Below are 21,338 nucleotides of genomic sequence, written 5' to 3'. Positions count from 1 at the left end.
GTGAACAGGAAGGCACCTTGTAAATTGCAAAGGCGCTGCCGTGGCTCACTAGGCTAATCCTCCGCCTTGCAGCGCCGGCACACCAGGTTCTAGTCCCGGTCGGGGCGCCGGATTCTGTCCCGGTTGCCCCTCTTCCAGGCCAGCTCTCTGCTGTGGCCAGGGAGTGCAGTGGAGGATGGCCCAAGTGCTTGGGCCCTGCACCCCATGGGAGACCAGGAGAAGTACCTGGCTCCTGCCACCAGATCAGCGCGGTGCGCCAGCTGCAGCGCACTGGCCGCGGCAGCCATTGGAGGGTGAACCAAGGGCAAAGGAAGACCTTTCTCTCTGTCTCTCTCTCTCTCACTGTCCACTCTGCCTGTCAAAAAATAAAAAAAATTTTAAAAAATATTGCAAAGGCCCAAGAAACGCTAGTGGTTCTTACTTGCAAGTCACCTCTAGATCTACAACTCAGATTTTCAAAAGAGGTAAAAGGCTTGACCCTTGTCCTACGAAGGAGACAGGAGACCAAGAACACAAAGAACCATCATCTCCTAGTTGCAGACAAGTGTCTTTTGAAACAAGACAAATCAAGTGCTAGAGAATGCTAGGGAGAAGAAACCCTGGGTGTGATTAAAAACAGAAAAACTAGAGAGTTTTCAAACAAAATTTCCACTACTAGAAACAAATGTGAGATTTCCTCTCCTAAATCTTCATTCCAGCCAAGTCCAGGAGATTATTTCAAAGTCTACCTTTCTGGTTTAGAAGTAAACAGCATTTATTCAGCTATGTCCTAGCACCTCCTCTTCCCATCTACTGGCAGCTATTCCACCTTTTTAAATCAGCCACCTTTTAGGCATTTTTTTTTTTTGGGTGATAAATACATATAGTTGACCACACTGTGTTTAGGCCACAAATCCATCCAGTAAGAAAAATCCAAGTTTGTTCATTACTTTCAGGCATTTCTTTGGCACTTTTGGCACAAACATCATTCAGATTTCACGCAATCCTAGAGGGCTGGATTCAAATCTGTTATTCAAAGTCGTTGGCAGATGAAATTTTCTGTTTTGAATTTTTTGTAAACTCAAAAACCTAACGCAAGAAGAAACCCAAATGACAAGACACATATGCAAAGATAGTTTTCAAAATTCATCAGGGCGAAGAAAATGCATGCAACATTAACATAACATTTCACACACCAAAGTGGTGAAAATGACAAAGTGTGACAATGCCAAGTGTTACCAAGGGTAGCAAGCAACAGGAAGATTTAACATACAGCTGGTGGGCGTGTGAATTGGCACAGCCCCCTTGGGAAGCAGTGCTGCATTATCTAGTAAAACGGATGATGTAAATGTGTGGCAAATCTGCCCAAACATATACCTCAGAGGAACTCACATGCACTGCAGCATATTTTTAACAACAGGAAGTTGGAATTCTAAATGTTGAGCAAGAGAAAAACGTATAAATACATTACTAGATTTGTACAGTGGAAAGCTATGCTGTCATGGAAACGGACAGACTCAGGTGTTTTTTTTAAGATTTTTTTTTTATTATTATTTATTTGAGAGGTAGAGTTATAGTCAGAGAGAGACAGAGAGAGAGAGACAGAGCTGGGCTGATCTGGAGCCAGGAGCCAGGAGCTTTTTCCGGGTCTCCCACATGGGTGCAGGGGCCCAAGGACTTGGGCCATCTTCTGCTGCTTTCCCAGGCCATAGCAGAGAGCTAGATCAGAAGAGGAGCAGCCAGGATTAGAACTGGCACCCATATGGGATGCCACTGCCACAGGCAGAGGGTTAAGCTACTGCACCACAGTGTGAGCCCCCAGACTCAGGTTTTGTATATAAACGAATGTATTAAAAATCAAAACACTAAATGAACAGGACCAGCACTGTGTCATAGGTGGTAAAGTAGCAGCTGCCAATGCTGGCATCCTGAATGGAAGCCGGTTCAAGTCCCAGCTGCCCCACTTCTGATCCAACTTCCTGCTAATGCACCTGGGAAAGATGCAGAAGATGACCCAGGTTCTTGGGCCCTTGCTAACCATGTGGGAGATCTGGATGGAATTTTAGACTTCTGGCTTTAACCTGGCACAGCCCTGGCAGTTGCAGCCATTTGGGGAGTGAACCACTAAATGGAAGATACCTCAGATACCTGTGTGTGTGTGTGAGTGTGTGTCTATCTCTCCTCTCTGTCACTCTGCCATTCAAATAAATAGTACAGTAAATCTTTTTTAAAAAACACTGAATGAACAAATCAAAATGCAGATCGCATAATACTAGTTACAGAAAGTTTTAAATTTTACAAAAACGATTTTGTTTATTGATGCATATATGTTAACTAAAGTGAAAAACGTGGCTAAATGGAGATACAAAATCTGGACAGTGGTTGCTTCAGGTCGGGGGTGAAGTAAAGGCATTCAGATGGCTAAAACTGTGTCTTCACAGTTTCATCTCCTTTAAAAAACAAGCAATTTGGAGTCATGATTGTGCATTTAATCTGTCTTGAATATTTTCAATTACTTCTCCCATGTTGTTTAGGAGAACTGTTTCCAACAGAAAACCACTTCTTGTTTCTCTGTCTGAACCATGTACACTTTGTAACATCTTAGTCCAGTTTTCCTAATTTGTTAATGTATTGTGAAAGACTGAAAATTTGAGTATGTCATGTCTATGATATTATAATTTGAATTGGTGGGATTCATGTAACAGAAACATTTGAAGACACTGGTATTGATATCCTCTTAAGGAAGAATTGCCTCCAAATTTGATGTAGGAAAGTCACTGGAATGACTTTTTAAAAATATGACAATCCTTGGGGGTCGGTGCTATGGCGCAGTGGGTTAATGCCCTGGCCTGAAGCGCCGGCATCCCATATGGGCGCTGGTTCTGGTCCTCACTGCTCCTCTTCTGATCCAGCTCTCTGCTATGGCCTTGGAAAGCAGTAGACGATGGCCCAAGTCCTTGGGCCCCTGCACCCATGCGGGAGACCCGGAGGAGGCTCCTGGCTCCTGGCTTCAAGTCAGTGCAGCTCTGGCCATTGCGGCCATCTGGGGAGTGAACCAGGGGATGGAAGACCTCTCTCTCTGTCTCTACCTCTCTCTCTAACTCTGTCTTTCAAATAAATAAAATATATCTTTTAAAAAAAAAGTGACAATCCATTGTTTTTTAGATTTTCAGTATGTATGTTAAGACATATGTACAAGGGGCCAGAGCTGTGGTATAGTGGGCTAAGCTTCCATCTGCAGCACCAGCATCCCATATGGGTGCCGGTTTGTGTCCCAGCTGCTCCTCTTCCAATCCATCTCTCTGCTAATGGCCTGGGAAAGCAATGGAAGATGGCCCAAGGGCTTGGGCCCCTGCACCCATGTCAAAGAGCTGGAAGAAGCTCCTGGCTCCTTGTTTTGGAATAGCCCAGCTTTGGCCATTTGGGGAGTGAACCAACAGATGAAAGACCTTTCTCTCTGTCTCTCCCTCTCTCTCTCTGTGACTCTGTCTCTCAAATAAATAAATCTTTTAAAAAGAGAGAAAGAAATACACACAAATTGAAATGTCTGTGTACTTATTATCAACACCAATAAAATCTCAGTTATGAACAGAGGATGGCAAAATGTTGCGATTTCTTGAAGCTCAGTGGAAGGTATATGGGTATTCATTATAGTGTTCTTCATACGTTACTGTATATTTGAAAGATTCCTCAACAAAATATTTTGAGAAAGCTATTGCATTTCAAGTTCTGTGTTTCTTAATAAGAGAAGAGGAAAATTAACTTTCAATTTTCTTACACAACTTTTGTTTTGCATTAGGGGCCTTTGATAGAAAACTCCTTCCCATCCTTTCCATACAAAGAGACCCAGTCACATAGCCTCCTCCAGAGTTTCCTTGAGCTCACTCCAGTGAAAAAAGAGAATAGAAGCAAGAATGGTCATTGGGTCTGCAGCTGATCTTGGTTGTACAGTGTGACTTGGAAGGAAAATTTCAAGTTAAAGCTGTGTTATTGCTGGTCTTACTGTTATTTCTCTCTGTGCACTCATGCTCTCTGCAATCACTGTCACTGATACCAACGTAGACCTGCAGCAAGGTAAGAGCACCCCCCAAAAAAGGCAGGAGCACTGTGGGCCACACCTACCAGAGGTGAGACAGCTCCAGACTCACAGGAAATCTTTTGCTATCTCTCTAAGTGCCATTTAAATACCACAGCATTTTGAATCTAAGCATCTCTCTCCAAAGAGCTCCCGCACCAGCCAGATGACCAAGAGACCAAATAGGGTACAGTGTATGTGATGTGTGTAGCACACTCCCAAACTTGTAGCCATCTGCTTTTGTCTCTGCAAATCCATCTCATTCTCTTGCTTCTCCCCTCCCCCACTGGACATACAACCCATTTCCATGTTTTCAGTATGTGCTTAGAATGTTATATAACTATGTTATATAACTATGAAGACTAATTTTCAAGGATGTTTTATGAAATACTGGTAATAAAAGTAAAGTATAAGAAAAATTTTGGCATTAAAGAGTTGGTTAAATAATCTACTTTATAGCCATTCAAGGTAGCCATAATGCTCTATTATAAGCTATAAGCATTTTATATCTGGAGAAATGTTCACAAACTATTATATGAAAAAAAATAAATATTAGAACGTTACATACAGAATGAGCCCATTTTTTGTGGAAACATTGCAGAGTCTAGAAGGATTTCACAAAAGCCCTGCAATCTGTCTGGCACACGGTAGACATTCTGCATACAACTGTTTGCTAACTATGATCAAAGCAGTCAAGGACAGAAACATAGGAGCATCTGCTGCTGGCACAGTTCTAACTAAGCACAGGGCAGACCTAAACTAATAGTCATTATTTGGAAGACATTTTCTGGTTGGGAGAGAGATCTACTTCAACTGAACTGATGTGTTACAGGAATGAAAATATGCCCATGGCAATGCATAGTGCCAACCCTATTATGTTTTGATCATATAGGTAATATACAAGCCAAGGAATATATGCATCCTTTCAAAAACAGATCATTACCAATGGAGCCAAAGTCCTCTTGAGCATTGCCCTCAATGCTGAACCCTCCCTACTCCCTGAACTTAACCACTGCTCATGAGTTGGGAATGTAAGCTTCCAGTGGCTTTTATGTCTTCATATGCAAAGTATATGTGCCAAGAAAAACAATCATCTGTAAATATGTGTGTCCATGGAATTAAGCTGGGTGGTCAGTAAAATGTTTTTGTTATTTAAAACATTATAAACTTTTAAAAATACATCAGTAAGTATGTTTTCACATAAATTTTATTGAATTGTACCAATATTCTGAATTCTCTTGTTCTACTCAGCATTATACTTCTTATAACTATCTATGTTGATACAGAAAGAGTTCTTTCCTGTATTCCTACAAAAATATGCCACATTTTTTAGACATTCCCTCTGACTCACACAAGGAGGTAGCTAGCAAAAGGAGCTAAGATCCCCAGTCCCTCCCTGCAACCTTCCGGCTCTACCCTAACCCTCCTCACCTTATGCTGTGAAAAACCACAGTCTCTGCAAAACAGCTGCCCAGAACCAATGCCTGCCACAACCAACCAACATGCTGTGTCCTTGTAATATTATAATAAAATTACCATGGCTGATACTCCTAGTCCCATCATGTACCTGGCACCATGAAACTGCCAAGACTTTGAAAAAGGGGCAAGAAAATGGGCAGTACGCAAGTCCCACCCCAAACACGAACCTCTAAGAATATTCAATTAAACCTCACCCAAGACACCACCCCTGTGTCCTATATCATGTACAGGAACGATCCCAAACTTGGTTGGGCACGGCTCACCCTGAAGCATGCCTGCACTCCCTCTCCAGTGTGCACTTCACTTAGCTAACCATAACTCTCATTCCTCTGCTCATCTTTACCCACGTCTCAACTCCAGATTCTTCTTCCCATTGGAGACAAGCACTGGGCACCTCCTACAACACCTCTATTGATGAGTATGTTAATTGTTTCCAACATGTAACTATGCAAACAGTCTTCAAACAGTGAACATTCATAAAATGACTACTTCTGCAAATGTATTTCTTATGCAAGTATCTGTCTAGGACAGATCATTTAAAATGGACTTCTATGCATCAAAGGTGGTACACAGATTTGGTTTTAATATGCACTCTCAACCCTCCAAAGTATACCACAGTAAATAAGATTGCTCAGTTTCCCCACACCTTCAACACTGGGTATAACTGGCCATTTAAAATTGGTAAATCTGGGGGCTGGCACTGTGGCACAGCAGGTTAATGCCCTGGCTTGAAGAGTTGGCATCCCATATGGGTGCCGGTTCGAGACTCAGTGGCTCCACTTCTGATCCAGCTCTATGCTACGGCATGGGAAAACAGTAGAAGATGGGCCTCTGCATCCGTGTGGGAGACCCGGAAGAGGCTCCTGGCTCCTGGCTTCGGGTCGGCGCACTTCTGGCCATTGCAGCCAATTGGGGTGTGAACCATTGGATGGAAGACCCCTCTCTTTTCTCTCTCTCTCTCTCTCTCTCTGTCTCTGTCTGACTCTCCTCTCTCTGTGTAACTCTCTCAAGTAAAAAATAAATAAATCTAAAAAAAAAAATGGTAAATCTGACCAGCTCCATGGCATAGCAGGTTAAAATCCAGTAACTCTAAGTCAATAATATCGTGTGATATACTTAAAAACTTGTTAATGTGGTAGTTCTGATACTCTATTCATATTATAAACACACACACAAAGGGGCACAATGACACTTATGGCAGTAATGCATATGTCCACTATTTCTATTAATGTCTTTTTTTTTTTTTTTTTTTTGACAGGCAGAGTGGACAGTGAGAGAGAGACACACACAGAGAAAGGTCTTCCTTTATCATTGGTTCACCCTCCAATGGCCGCTGCAGCTGGCGTGCTGCTGCTGGCGCACTGTGCTGATCCGAAGCTGGGAACCAGGTGCTTCTCCTGGTCTCCCATGCAGGTGCAGGGCCCAAGCACTTGGGCCATCCTCCACTGCACTCCCGGGCCACAGCAGAGAGCTGGCCTGGAAGAGGAGTCCCAGGACTGGGACTAGAACCCGGTGTGCCGGGGCCGCAAAGTGAAGGATTAGCCTATTGAGCCGCAGCACCAGCCTCTATTAATGTCTTTTACAAATGCTTATTTTCATGGCCGGTGCCATGGCGCACTAGGTTAATCCTCCACTTGTTGTGCTAGCATCCCATATGGGTGCCGGTTCTAGTCCTGGGTGCTCCTCTTCCAGTCCAGGTCTCTGTTGTGGCCTGGGATAACAGTGGAGGGTGGCCTAAGTGCTTGGGCCCCTGCACCGGCACCTTCCACCAGGAGGAAACTCGTGGCTCCTGGTTCCGGATCGGCGCAGCTCCGGCCGTTGCAGCCATTTGGGGAGTGAACCAACAGAAGGAAGACCTTTCTCTCTGTCTCTCCCTCTCACTGTCTGTAACTCTACCTGTCAAATAAAAAAAAAAAAATCTAAAAAAAAAAAAATGCTTATTTTCATTTACTCAAAAGGAAGAGAGGGGAAGGAGAGGGAGAAATCTTCCATCTACTGGTTCACTCCTCAAATGCCTGTTATGGCCAGGGCTGGGCCAGGCTGAAGCCAGGAGCCCAGAACTCTACCCAGGTCTCCCATACAGGCAGCAGTGTCCCAAACACCGGAACTGTCATTTGCTGCCTCCCAGGATGCAACAGCAGAAAGCTGGGTTGGAAGCAGAGCCAGTAGGCAAACCCAAGCCTCTGATACAGGACGCAGGCATCCTAAGCAGCAGCTTAACCCACTTTGCCACAAGGCTACCCTAGATATGTCTATTGGCTTGCAGCAATAGTTTCATGGGTGTATGCATGGTCCAAGCTCATCAGATTACATGTATTAAACAAATGCAGTTTATTATTTATCAAATATATGTCAATTTAAGCCGTTTTAAAACAAATATTGCAAATAAATACTGCAAATATGGTTAGGAAAAGCAGCATCTCATCCTTGTGTGCTCTTGTTTAATAATAAAGTTGAACATTGACTATCTTTTAATATATCTTTTATATCTTTTAATATATGTTTTTCTACTGGTGATTTATAGTTCATTTTCAGAGAATTACCTGTTGTATAGTCTTTGTCTTTTTTTCCAGTTTCACTTGAGGTTTTTATGTATTTTTTTGCAATTTGCATATGATAGTTTATTTTTCTTTTTACATTTTTATGCATATGAAGAGAACAGACTTCATGTATTTAATAGATACTGTTACAAGCAGATAGCCACACTTCCCTCCCTCTCTCCCTCAATCCCCTTCCTTCCTTTTTTACTTTAAATTTTGCAATAACATAATTTTAATTTGCTTTATAATCACAAGTTTAGTGCATCACTAAGCATAATGCTCAACAAGGAAAAAGTAGAAAGACCAGTGTTCCACAGGAATATAGACAAGGGCTAAAAACAACAATGAAATCATACAAGGAGACACCCAGGAAGGGCTTCTTTCCTCCCTGCAAGCCCTCCATGGCTCCTCTGGTTGGAGAAGCAGCTGCCAGGATCCCTCCCCTCTCCCTGCAACAGAAATGACTAGGACAAAGGCAGAGGTATCTGAACGGAGACTTGAGGATTTCGTCAGCGTCCTTGCCTGCTGCTGGCTTCCTCTTCGTCTAACCACCTCCCAGATCCTTGTTTCCCTGTCAGGGGGAGGCAGTCAGCTGGTTTGGGCTCTGAACTGAATATTTATGACTGGCTTTTCTAGAGGGAGCTTCACGTTATTTACCTGCCTGTCAGGCATCGTTGTGCACCAAAGGACACCGCCTGCATGTCTAATGATTTAAAGGCAAAGGCTTTTTACCCAAGACATTTTAAAGCTGAAAGCATGAAAACAAGTACGAGGCGAAACTGTTAGAAACAAAGGCCCGGCTCACAATCATCAAGCAGAGACCCTAACTACACATTAAGCATGTCCGTCCTCTTGTCTCTGCTACCTCTTAATTTTATTTTCACAGAGATCAAGAGTAAAGAGAACACTGAGCATCGTTTCCAATGGCAATATCTCTGCTCTCTTAGCCTTGTCCTCTGGGAAGAAGTGGGAATACGCAAAACAAAGTGGTAGTGTGATAAAGGTGGGCTGACAGGCTGGACAATCTTATAGACCAGAGAACCACTAATTCTTAAAGCTGGTTTATCTAAAGTCTGGATTTTATTGAAATAAGATTTTTAAAAAATCATATAAAATGACTATAATATGAGATCAGCTTGCTGGTGGTTTTTTTTTTTTTTTTTTTTTTTGAGCAACCAGACCAAATTTTATTATACCACAAGAACCCTGTCCTCCCAATTACTTTGGAAAAGTATATGATAATTCCATGTTTTGTCACAAGTGCTCCAAACATTTTAAAATTCCCCTTAGTGTTGTCTTTAGAGCCAATTTGCCTACCCACCGAAAAAATGGCTCATTACTTTATAAATGCACCATATTCATGGCCCCCAATCAGTATTGTCTTGTTTAATCCAACCTCTTTTTTTATTTTTAAAGATTTATTCATTTATTTGAGATACAGAGTTACAGACAGAAAGAGGAAAAGACAGAGAGAAAGGTCTTCCATCCACTGGTTCACTCCCCAAATGACCGGAGCTGAGCTGATCCGAAGCCAGGAGCCAGGAGCCAGGAGTTTCTTCTGAGTCTCCCACATGGGTGCAGGGGCCCAAGGACCTGGGTCATCTTCTACTGCTTTCCCAGACCATAGCAGAGAGCTGGCTCAGAAGAGGATCAGCCAGGATACAAACCAGTGCCCATATAGGATGTCAGCATCAAAGACAGAGGTTTAGCCCACTATACCACAGAACCAGCCCCAGTCAAACCCCTTTTACCAGACAAAAATATCAAATCCATCTCAAAAAAATGAGTATGTTGCACATAAGAAAACCAAAAGAATGATATGCCACCAGCTCTGGTAGTAATTTGCATTGTGAGTGGTAACACATTTCTTTTTTTTTTTTTTTTTTTAATTTAATGAGCATAAATTTCCAAAGTACAGCTTATGGACCACAATAGCCTCCTCCCCCCCACCCATGTCTTCCCTCCCATCCACAACGCTCCCCTCTCCCACGCCCTCTCCCCTTCCCCTTCACATCACGATTAATTTTCAATTATCTTTATATACAGAAGATCAATTTAGCGTATGTTAAGTAAAGATTTCCACATTTTGCTCCCACACAGAAACACAAAGTGTAAAATACTATTTGAGTACTAGTTATAGCATTGATTAAACACCTAAGAGTAATTGTGTATTAATTACAGAGTTCAACCAATAGTTTTAAGTAGAATATAAAATGCATCTTTTGTATTGTTGTGGCTTCCCCCCGACCTCCCTCCCTCCCGTGGCCCTCTCTTCACCCACTTCCTCTCCCATCCCGCCCTTCATCACGTTTCATTTTCAATTACCTTCATATACCGAATATCAATTTAGTATATGCTAAGCAGGGATTTCAACAGATTGCACTCGCACAACCGAACCAGGTATAGGGTATTGTTCGACTAGTAGTGTTGTTCTTGAGTTTCATAGATAAACATATTAAGGACAGAGATCCTGCGTGGGGAGCATGAACCCAGTGACTCCCGTTGTTGATTTAACAATTGGCACTCTTATTTATGACGTCAGCAATCACCCGAGACTCTTGCTATGAGCTGTCTAGGCTATGGAAGCCCCTTGAGTTCACCAACTCTGTATTTGTTTAGTCAAGGCCATATCACAGTGGAGGTTCCTTCCTCCCTTCAGAGAAAGGCGCCTCTCTCCTTGATGGCCTGATCCTTCTGCTGGGGTCTTGTTCACCAGGATCCTTCATTTAGATTGTTTTTTGCCACCGTGTCATGGCTTTCCATGCCTGCGAGACTCTCGTGGACCTTTTAGTCAGATCCGAATGTCCCAAGGGTTGATTCTGAGGCAGGAGTGCTGTTTTGGGCATTTGCCATTCTATGAGTCTGCTGTGTGACCTGCTTCCCCCGCAGGATCATTCTCAACCCTTTTGATTCTATCTTTCATTATTTGCTTACACTGGTCTTATTTGTGTAATCTCTTCGACACTTATCCTATCTTTTTGATCAGCTGTGTATTTATATTTGTCACTTAACCAAGTGTGCTGGCATTGGTACCTGCCTCCTTGGTAAGATTGAGTTGAAATCCCCTGGCACATTTCCAGTTCCACCATTGGAGGTAGGTCTGAGTGAGTATGTGCCGTCCTATATATCTCCTCCCTCTCTTATTCGAGTGGTAACACATTTCAAAAATTCACAGGAAACAATCTTTCTTATACCACTTGTTTGGCGATACCAGGTCTAAAAGCGCTTTTTTTTTTTTTTTTTTAACTTATTTGTTATACCTCACAAACTCACCCATACTAAAGGGTGTGTGCTTTCACTTTTCTTCCTACAACCCAGGACTCTATACCCTTGCTCATCCTCACTGTTCTTTCGAGAATAATTTCTTTGAAGATTTATTTATATATTTGAAAGACAGAGTTACGAAATGAGAGGGAGAGGGAGAGGGGAAGTGAACCATCTGCTGGTTCACTCCTCAAATGGCTTCAACGGCTGGTGCTAGGCCAAGCTGAAGCTAGGAGTCTGGAACTCCATCCAGGTCTCCCACATGAGTGCTGGGGCCCAAGGACCTAGGCCATCTTCTACTGCTTTCCCAGGCCATAGCAGAGAGCCGGATCAGAAGTGGAACAACCGGGACTTGAACTAGCGCCCATATGGGATGCCATCGTTGCAGGTGGCGGGTGCCACCACAAATGCCGGCCCCTCTAGAGGATATTTCTACTCTGTTCATCCTTCTGTGCACTCTGCTTCCTGTATCTCAGCCGTAGCCCATAGGCAGGTCTTCATCAACCCCACTGACCTTCTCTCTGCCTTAATTCTGACTTGGCCAGTTCCCAAACAGAAGCCAGAGTCAGGGGAAAAATAAAGCTAGGATTGGGACTGGTATTTATAAGAAGGTGAAATGTGTAAGGTTTGAATTCCTCCCCAAGACCTTGTCCCTGCTCTCTCTGTTCAGAGGCATTCAGAGGTCCATCTGCCTGGCTGACAGAAGATAAAGTCAGAAGGAATTCAGCAGGCTTGGGTTACACCATGCTCTGTAAGTTAATAAAACAATAGAGAATACAGCTATAACGGGCTGTTCTGACATGGCCACATTATTTGTGCAACATGGGTATCGTTAACACTTCATTCATTATTAAATTGGAAAACAATTTGGTTAGACTCCTTAAAGGGCCAGCTGCAGATGCACGCTCAGAGATGAAGTCATCACACTCTCCCAATGATACGTCTTTAGGAATATAATGTATCACTGATTAAAGGACTTTTCAGGGAAAGTAAAAGCTATGCAAATTCCAAGAGTTTCCTTCAGCTTCCAGTTAAAATTGCTACAGGAATTTCTCGAGGCTCTCCTTGAAGTGTTAAGTCTTCCTAATTTAATGGGAAGAGGAGAGGAAAAATTCAAAGCAAGTTGAACCAGAATTACAGTAATGAGATTACCAACTCTGTAATTCTAACACCCAACAGGTGTACAGATCAGATATCTGTGACAGCTCCTGCAGCTCTGCCGAATCAGCCACAGTTGAAGAGAGGCTGGGGGAGATATGCCCACGTGAAGGTGAACTAAAACCAGGTTTTCCAAAGAATCACCAGCCCCAGATGACCAAAGAAAAAGACAGCTCAACTTCACACTGCAGAATTTATACTTTCCCCTTCAGATGTACAAACAGCAAGAATATAAAATTGGAGCCAACGGCAGGGTGTGAATTTCCCATTCATGCGCCAAACATGCCTCTGAGAAGTCTCTATACAGGTTGAATCTCCTTTATTCAAAATGCCTGGGACCGGCCGGCGCCGCAGCTCAGTAGGCTAATCCTCTGCCTTGTGGCGTCGACACACTGGATTCTAGTCCTGGTTGGGGCGCCCCTCTTCCAGGCCAGCTCTCTGTTGTGGCCAGGGAGCACAGTGGAGGATGGCCCCAAGTCCTTGGGCCCTGCACCCCATGGGAGACCAGGAAAAGCACCTGGCTCCTGCCATTGGATCAGCGCGGTGCGCCGGTCGCAGCGGCCATTGGAGGGTGAACCAACCCCAAAAGGAAGACCTTTCTCTCTGTCTCTCTCTCTCACTGTCCACTCTGCCTGTCAAAAAAAAAAAAAAAAAAAAAAAAAAATGCCTGGGACCAAAAGTGTTTTAGATTTAGATTTTGGATTTTTTTTCAGATTTTTGGAATATTTACATATACTTAATTTTGGGAATGAGACCCAAGTGTGAACACAAAACTAATTTGTGTTTCATATATACCTTATATATATATATATACACAAACATACCTTATAGTCTGAATGTGATTTTGTATAATATTTTTAGTTTGCCTCCATTTGATTGCAACCTGTCCCATGAAGCCAGATATGGAATTTTCCTCACATTTACACACAACATGTATCAGACTTTGGAGTATTTGGGATTTTCAGATGAGAAAGACTTCATTCGAACATTTGGGTGGTGGGTAGAGCTGAGTGGGATCATTAGGTGTTGTACCACAAAATTCTTTATTTTATACCTCTACTGCTGTGGCCTACAATTTTCGACAGGCCAAATTTCAACTGCTAGGGCAACCAGCCAGGTGCACACTGGCTCTCAGCCATTGTCTGCCAACATCAAACAGTACATGTTTTTTGGAACACAGCCCTGGAACATCTTTAGATTTGCCAGAAGAAAGGCCCATTCTCAAAAATACAAGGAATGCCCACAAAATCTAACCTAAACTCCACCTGACTGTCAGGAGCATGGGGCACCCATGTTCGAGGCACAGAACGCTTGTTTCCTAGGAAAAACCCACCCCAAGAACACAAGCACAACACAAACCAGGGCCCTGCGCCCCTTCCTCATGATCACAGCACAATTCCTACTCCTTTTCCACAAGGCTCTCCCATTTGTTTGAGTATAGCATCAGCTCCTACCTTTGCATAGCTTACTTTGGAATTATACAGCAAACAAAGGCAAGACCTTATAATGGGCCTTCTGCCTATTACAGTCCAGAAGCAGAGGCATTTCCTCCAGATTTTTCTTTTCTTCAAACAAAAAGGAGGAATAAGAAAGGCCACCTGTCTGTGTACAATCTACAACAAGACACATGCCTGTGCTCAGACTGTACAGATACAGCTGGTCTTTCTACAGCTACCCACATGCACATGCTCATTTGGCAATTTGTCCAGCAAGCACTCAAGGGAGCACAGGTGAGTTCTGGAAACATGTGTGGAGAAATATTCAGAGCATACAGGTTTCCAAAAAGCAAAGCTTTGGCATTTTAAAATCTGATCACATATTTAAAATACATACAAATATAAAGGAAATAATATGTCAAAAACAATACATACACATACAAACACCAGTTTTAACATGCTTCTCATAATTACTTCCAATTTTTTAAAAAATAAAATATTTCACAGAGCTGGTGTAGTCCCTTTTATACCTTCATCGAAGACTCCTCTCACTGAATCTGCCTACCTGGAGGTAACCACTATCCAAAACTGGCATGATGCCTTACCCTTCGTGTTTTTACACTTTTATTACAGTCACAGTCATGTATCCATAAGCTAAACGTAGTATTGTTTTCCAGCACAATATCAACATATGCAAACAGACATACTTAGTGACTATATATACACATAACAGACATATAGTACATGCCCCCAATAGCCTATGCATAAACACAAACTATATAGACTACATCTAAATATACCCAGACAAACTTACTGTGTGTGTGTGTGTATATATATGACATATATATATATATGACATATACAGTGTGTATTGTGCAAAAGGTATCCAAATGTACTGCATTCATCTACAATGTCAGGCCTGATTAGACAGTCAGGAACCAGACTTTCAAAGTACAAGAGTTACCAGAGATAGCATTTGTCCACAACAATTTCTTGCATTGTCTTTCATGTACAGATAAAACCACTCATCAAGTAAACCCCCATGAGCATAATAAGGGGATTCTGTCTGAGTTCACATAGTAGTCAATCTACCCGACTGGTTTACCAGCACAGTTTCATCTGCAGTTGACCTCTGAGTGCAGCAGTTACCTACCTGACAGAATCAGGAGTTCAATGATCTCTGCATCTCCCAGAAACGCGGCCACATGAAGAGGGGTTCGTTTCTCAGAATCCTGAAACAATGCCAAAGACACACAACAGGTCAATGGTGGCTGGAGGCACCTTCTGCATACACAGTAAGTGGCATTCACCCTGAGGTCAGTGCCTGTGGAAGGGCATGAAAGCCAAACACTTGCTCACGTGAGTTCTGACCACACAGCTCTCGGCCCCATGGGTGAAGTTCTATTCTCTGTGTCAGTGCCTGACTACCTGGGCAGGTCAAGGATGGATCATCACACACTGAATGATGATTTTCAAACCTTAATTATAGTTAAAAAAAAAAAATAAACAACCCAAACCTTTCTAGACAACACAGTCCAAAGCTTTCCATGATTTACTGTCTTTCTAAATGTACCCAGTGGAACTGTTCATGAGGACATTAGATGTAAGCACAGTCATTTCTTCTTTCTGTCCCATTAACTGTTGCCAAAATGATTACTGAATCTTTACCCTTCCTGGACCCAAATTCTGGGCACAGGGCGTGATCACAACAGACTCGGTCCCTACCCTCAGGAAACTGACGCTCAAGTGGCAAGGCTGACAACGGTCAAGCAAATAAATGTCACAGGAAATCATTTCAGTGACATAATTGAAGCAGACTAATGGGATTGAGTGACTGGGGGTTTGGGAATAAGAGGGGTTGGGTATGGAATTTCTGAGGGTGTTGACATTTGATCTGAGAGATGAGGCAGTTATTACTATCTCTGTTTAAAGAGGAGAAAATTGTGACTCAAAAAACAGACTAAGGGCCGGCGCCGCAGCTCACTAGGCTAATCCTCCGCCTTGTGGCACTGGCACACCGGGTTCTAGTCCCGGTTGGGGCGCCGGATTATGTCCCGGTTGCCCCTCTTCCAGGCCAGCTCTCTGCTGTGGCCCGGGAGTGCAGTGGAGGATGGCCCAAGTGCTTGGGTCCTGCACCCCATGGGAGACCAGGATAAGTACCTGGTTCCTGGCTTTGGATCAGCGTGATGCACCGGCCGCAGCGCACCAGCTGCGGCGGCCATTGGAGGGTGAACCAACGGCAAAGGAAGACCTTTCTCTCTGTCTCTCTCACTGTCCACTCTGCCTGTCAAAAAAATAAATAAATAAATAAAAAAGAAAAAAAAAACAGACTAAGAATTCCCTTGATAGGACCAATGTTGTGGCACAATGGGTTAAGTTGCCACCTGCAGTGCCTACATCCCATATGAATACCCCTGCTAATATGTCTGTGAAGTGCCCACCCATGTGAGAGACCCAGATGGAGTGCCACACACCTGCCACAGCCCTGGCCATTGTGGCCATCTGGGAGAGAACCAGTGAGTAGAAAATCTCCTCTCTCTCTCTCTCTCTCTCTCTCTAACTCTGCCTTTCAAATAAATAATTTAGTTTATATATATATAAAAAAAAGAATTTCCTCAAGATGTCCTAGTACACAGAAAAATCCAGGATCACACCTTTACCAGTCTATGTCCTTGGCAGGGCATTTACCATGCTTTGTTAATATGCAGCAGCATAATATCAGACAAGAGAGAAATACTGCTTTTCCATCTTTAAATTGGAGATAACAATATCTGCCTTAAAGGACTGATCTGTGGAATCAAGATAGCGTCAGTAAATAAAGCCTGAGTCAGACAGGAGGCAAGTGCACAGCAGGTGACCCACAGGTAGCCATTATTATCAGCAGCATAGATAGGAGTGTGCTGTCCTCCAAGACTACAAACTCTTGAGGGACAGGACAGGTCTTATTCCCCTTCATCCTCACAGCAGCAACACACCAGGCACTCGGCATACGAATTGAACTAGTTCCCACGTGTGGTCTCTTGACAAACCCATTGACCACTCTGTAACAATGGTAACCAAAACCTGTATGTTATGTCTTAAAACTAGCAAGCATTTTAGTCCTGAAATGTTTTGATTCAGTGTTGATTTTAATCATCATTCCTGTTATCACTTGATTATACAATCACCCTAACCACCCTTGATTAGCCCACGGATATTACTCTATTTTCTGACAGTTTAGGCCCTTTGTTTCAGATTCTTGCTTTTAGTCTTTTATGACTCTATTATCTAAAACAGATGGCAAGCAGGGAATATGACAAGATCTGATCTTCAAACCAGTCTATTTGTTAGAGAGCCTGGTAAATCGAATTTAAGAAGAAATAGGTTAACATTAACTGAATAAAAAGAAGAGCTTGAATTAGTTGGAAATTTATGCTGTCTGTGTATGTTGTAGGCAATTATTATGGATAAGTGTATACAAAAAATAATGGAAAAATCAGTAAGAGATATGACCGGGGTCAACCCCATTACAGCTGCATCACTCCATCTTTGAAGACAAAGACTTATTTGAAAACATGTTTACTTACTGGAGAATCAGGTGAATTAGCTTGTGCAATGAACCATAAATAGGGCCAGACTTTCAGAAATACTTTTTATTTCTTATATGGTTAGCCTTACAAACATTTTCTACATTAGCCTCATATTCCCTTTGACTCCTCACTATATCTATCTACTTTAAAATGTCTGGAGTTTTGGAATAAAGGTTATATAATTATATGTTCTTCTGTGAACTGGATCAGATTCAGGGTTTGGTTTAACAAATTAAACCTTGCTTAAGTGACTTAAACAATGATTTTTTTCAACCCAAATTATGATTTCATTTGACCTTAGGCAAAGTCAATGCTCTGTTTGAGAACTTGACCTCAAATAAAAGCCTCCAACATCTTTCTCTGCCTTCCAGATCTGGCTGGGCTGTTATTATGTGACTGACTTTGCTGATTCTGTGGCCCCTTTTATGATACAGCATGCTTAAGCCAAAGTTCCTACGATATAAAAACATGTTCTGTAAGATCATATTATAAAAATTATTGATTATGAATCCCAGTGTCCCTCTTAATACACACTGAAATGTTTCCTGTACCTTCTAGGACAATTATACCCACCGACAGTCTCCTCTGGGCTGGCATAAGCCACCACCAGCCACCACCAGCCACCACCAGCAATGCTGGCATCCCATAGGGGCACCAGTTCGAGTCCCGGCTGTTCAATTTCCGATCTAGCTCCCTGCTAGTGCACCTGGGAAAGCACCAGAATATGGCCAAAGTCCTTGGGCCTCTATCCACACTGGAGACCCAAATGAATTTCCTGGGTCCTGGCTTTGGCCTGGCCATTGCAGACATTTGGGGGAGTGAACCAGCAGATGGAAAGACCTCTCTATCTCTTCCCCTCTCTAACTCTTTCAAATCAATAAAATATTAAAAAAAAAAAAATAGTCTCTTTCAAGGGCACAGATAGGGACCTGCAGAGAAAACCTACAATCCAGCAGCACTCCTTCAGTTCTCTGAAGCAGCAGAACGACAGAAACTATCACATGTACTATTTTTTTTTTTTTTTTGACAGGCAGAGTGGACAGTGAGAGAGAGAGACAGAGAGAAAGGTCTTCCTTTGCCGTTGCTTCACCCTCCAATGGCCGCCGCGGCCGGCGTGCTGCGGCCGGCGCACCACGCTGATCCGATGGCAGGAGCCAGGAGCCAGGTGCTTTTCCTGGTCTCCCATGGGGTGCAGGGCCCAAGCACCTGGGCCATCCTCCACTGTACTCCCTGGCCACAGCAGAGGGCTGGCCTGGAAGAGGGGCAACCAGGACAGAATCTGGCGCCCCGACTGGGACTAGAACACGGTGTGCCGGCGCCGCTAGGCGGAGGATTAGCCTAGTGAGCCGCGGTGCCGGCCCTATCACATGTACTATTAAGACCAAAGCAACAGTTCACTCCCACGACTGGCTAAGGACTGCTAACACTGGCCCTCCAGCAGGAAACCTCAGTGATATACATGGACCCCGAGTGGAGGAGTGAGGGACAAAGCCACAACAGTCATCAAGCTCAATAAGGTGAAATCAGAGGTCACAGTCCATCCTCTGCCTAAGTATAAGGCTACTCTATTTGCCACAAGCTGAACTCATGGAGCAGAAAGCTCTGGAGAAAAGAGAACACTAGTAATAACACTAATAACAATGAGCTCTAGATCAATGACACCCCATAAGGTGTCTATAAGAAGGAATGAGCCTATCTGGCAATTATTGGGGGTATTTGTTTTTGTTTTTCAAAGTACCTTCTCCTCTCTTCTACTACTCAATTTGAAATACCTCTATCAGGGAAGATACACTTTTTACAACTATGCCCTTTCGTCAGTCTTATTATCCGTATTTAAAAGATAAGGGTTATCTGCACTGTATAGATGGTATAACTTTCCCAACAGAGCAAATTCATGTCAGAGAATTAGGTGTACTGGCTCCCAGCCTGAAAGTGTCTTCATAAAAATGAAAGCAAAACATCTTAGAAGTTGCCTTAATAATCTAAACACCTTTTCACTTTAATTGCTAAGAAATTCTAGAGAAACAAACATGACTTAAACATCCCTATATAAGCACGCACAAGAAATTACACAGCAAGGGACCAGGAATGGAGAGTAAATTGAGGACCAAAGACAGCAACACACGCGCTTATGCTGCAGAGAGAAGCTGAGTCACCAAGGTTTTCGGATTAACACTTGTTAGGGATGAGAGGTGAGGGACAGAACTGGTACCGAGGAAAGACCTTCTTAGTGCTCCCGAAGAGAGACTCTTGGAGCAACATGTGGGCTTGAAAAACAGCCAAATACATAGGCAGAAGGCAACCTTATGCCTTGTTCTGAGCTCCTGCTAGGGGAATAAAGGCGTCTGCATTGAGCATCTCCAGAGTCTGCCCTTTGTGGTTCAGGGTTTTGAATTCACAATACCCACGTAGTCCAGGAACTTTCAAGTTAGTAACAGGCATAAAAGTCGGTTCTAAGCAGTACACAGAAGAAATAAAACCCACACAGAGAGATGTGCCCTCAATTCAGGCAACCTGGGACACCTACAAATTAAATCTCCACAGAGATGAACTCAACCTAAGCCACAAGACCCATGTGGGAACAATTCACCCTCAGCAACAGTCAGCAGACATAACAGTCAGCAAGGACTTGAGATAACAGCAGGATCAGATAGATTAGGCATAATGTTTAAAATAACTTAAGACATAAAGGACAGAGCCTAAGGGGAAAACAAAACACTAGTTTTGTTTGTTTGTTTTTTTTTTAACTTTTATTTAATGAATATAAATTTCCAAAGTACGATTTATGCATTACAATGGCTTCCCCCCCATACCGTCCCTCCCACCCACTACCCTCCCCCTTCCCACTCCCTCTCCCCTTCCATTCACATCAAGATTCATTTTCGATTATCTTAATATACAGAAGATCAGCTTAGTATACATTAAGTAAGGATTTCAACAGTTTGCTCCCACACAGAAACATAAAGTGAAAAATAATAGATGATTTTTTTTTAAATGATGATGAAATCAGATCAGACCTATTGTCATGTTTAATCCCAGTGAGAGTCAAGTTGGGAGTTGATAATTACTTTTTTTTTTTTTTTTTTTCAGAGGATCAGTTTAGTATACATTAAGTAAAGATTTCAACAGTTTGCACCCCCATAGAAACACAAAGTGAAATATATTGTTTGAGTACTCGTTATAGCATTAAATCTCAATACACAGCACATTAAGGACAGAGATCCTACATGAGGAGTAAGTGCACAGTGACTCCTGTTGTTGATTTTACCAATTGACACTCCTGTCTATGGCATCAGTAATCTCCCTATGCTCCAGTCATGAGTTTCCAAGACTATGGAAGCCCTCTGAGTTCTCCGATTCTTATCTTGTTTAGACAAGGTCATAGTCAAAGTGGAGGTTCTCTCCTCCCTTCAGAGAAAGGTACCTCCTTCTTTGAAGACCTGTTGTTTTTTAACATATACAATTCGGAGGCCAGCATTGTGGTGTAGTAGGCTAAGCCTCCACCTGTTTCTGGTTTGAGTCCCAGCTGCTTCACTTCCAATCCATCTCTCTGCTAATGACCTAGGAACGCAGTGGAAGATCGCCCAAGTGCTTGGGCCCCTGCACCCATGTGGGAGACGGGAAGAAGCGCCTGGCTCCTGGCTCCTGGCTCCTGGCTTCGGATCAGCAAGGCTCCAGCCACTGCAGCCATTTGGGGAGTGAACAGTGGATTGAAGAAGTTTCTCTCTGTCTCTCCCTGTCTCTGTAACTCTGCCTCTCCAATAAAATCTTAAGGAAAAAAAAAAGAAAAAACATCTCCCTAAAAACAAAAAGAGATACAAAATTTGGGAGAGGAACT

General features: G+C 43.0%; 1 protein-coding gene across 10 annotated transcripts in view; it reads right to left on the bottom strand.

The window, feature by feature from the left end:
* ANKRD44 (ankyrin repeat domain 44) overlaps positions 1–21,338 on the bottom strand; it is a 368,927-nt gene that overhangs the window by 178,655 nt on the left and 168,934 nt on the right. For all 10 annotated transcript variants that reach the window (XM_051849303.2, XM_070070443.1, XM_051849305.2 and 7 more), the window contains exon 3: positions 15,085–15,163. In XM_051849303.2, coding sequence (XP_051705263.1) covers positions 15,085–15,163 — 79 coding nt within the window. The remainder of the gene's footprint in view (positions 1–15,084; positions 15,164–21,338) is intronic.

This window comes from Oryctolagus cuniculus, chromosome 3 (assembly GCF_964237555.1).
Source record: "Oryctolagus cuniculus chromosome 3, mOryCun1.1, whole genome shotgun sequence".
NCBI lineage: Eukaryota > Metazoa > Chordata > Mammalia > Lagomorpha > Leporidae > Oryctolagus > Oryctolagus cuniculus.
Note: the sequence above shows the minus strand (reverse complement) of the source record. Positions and strands in the feature narration are given on the sequence as shown.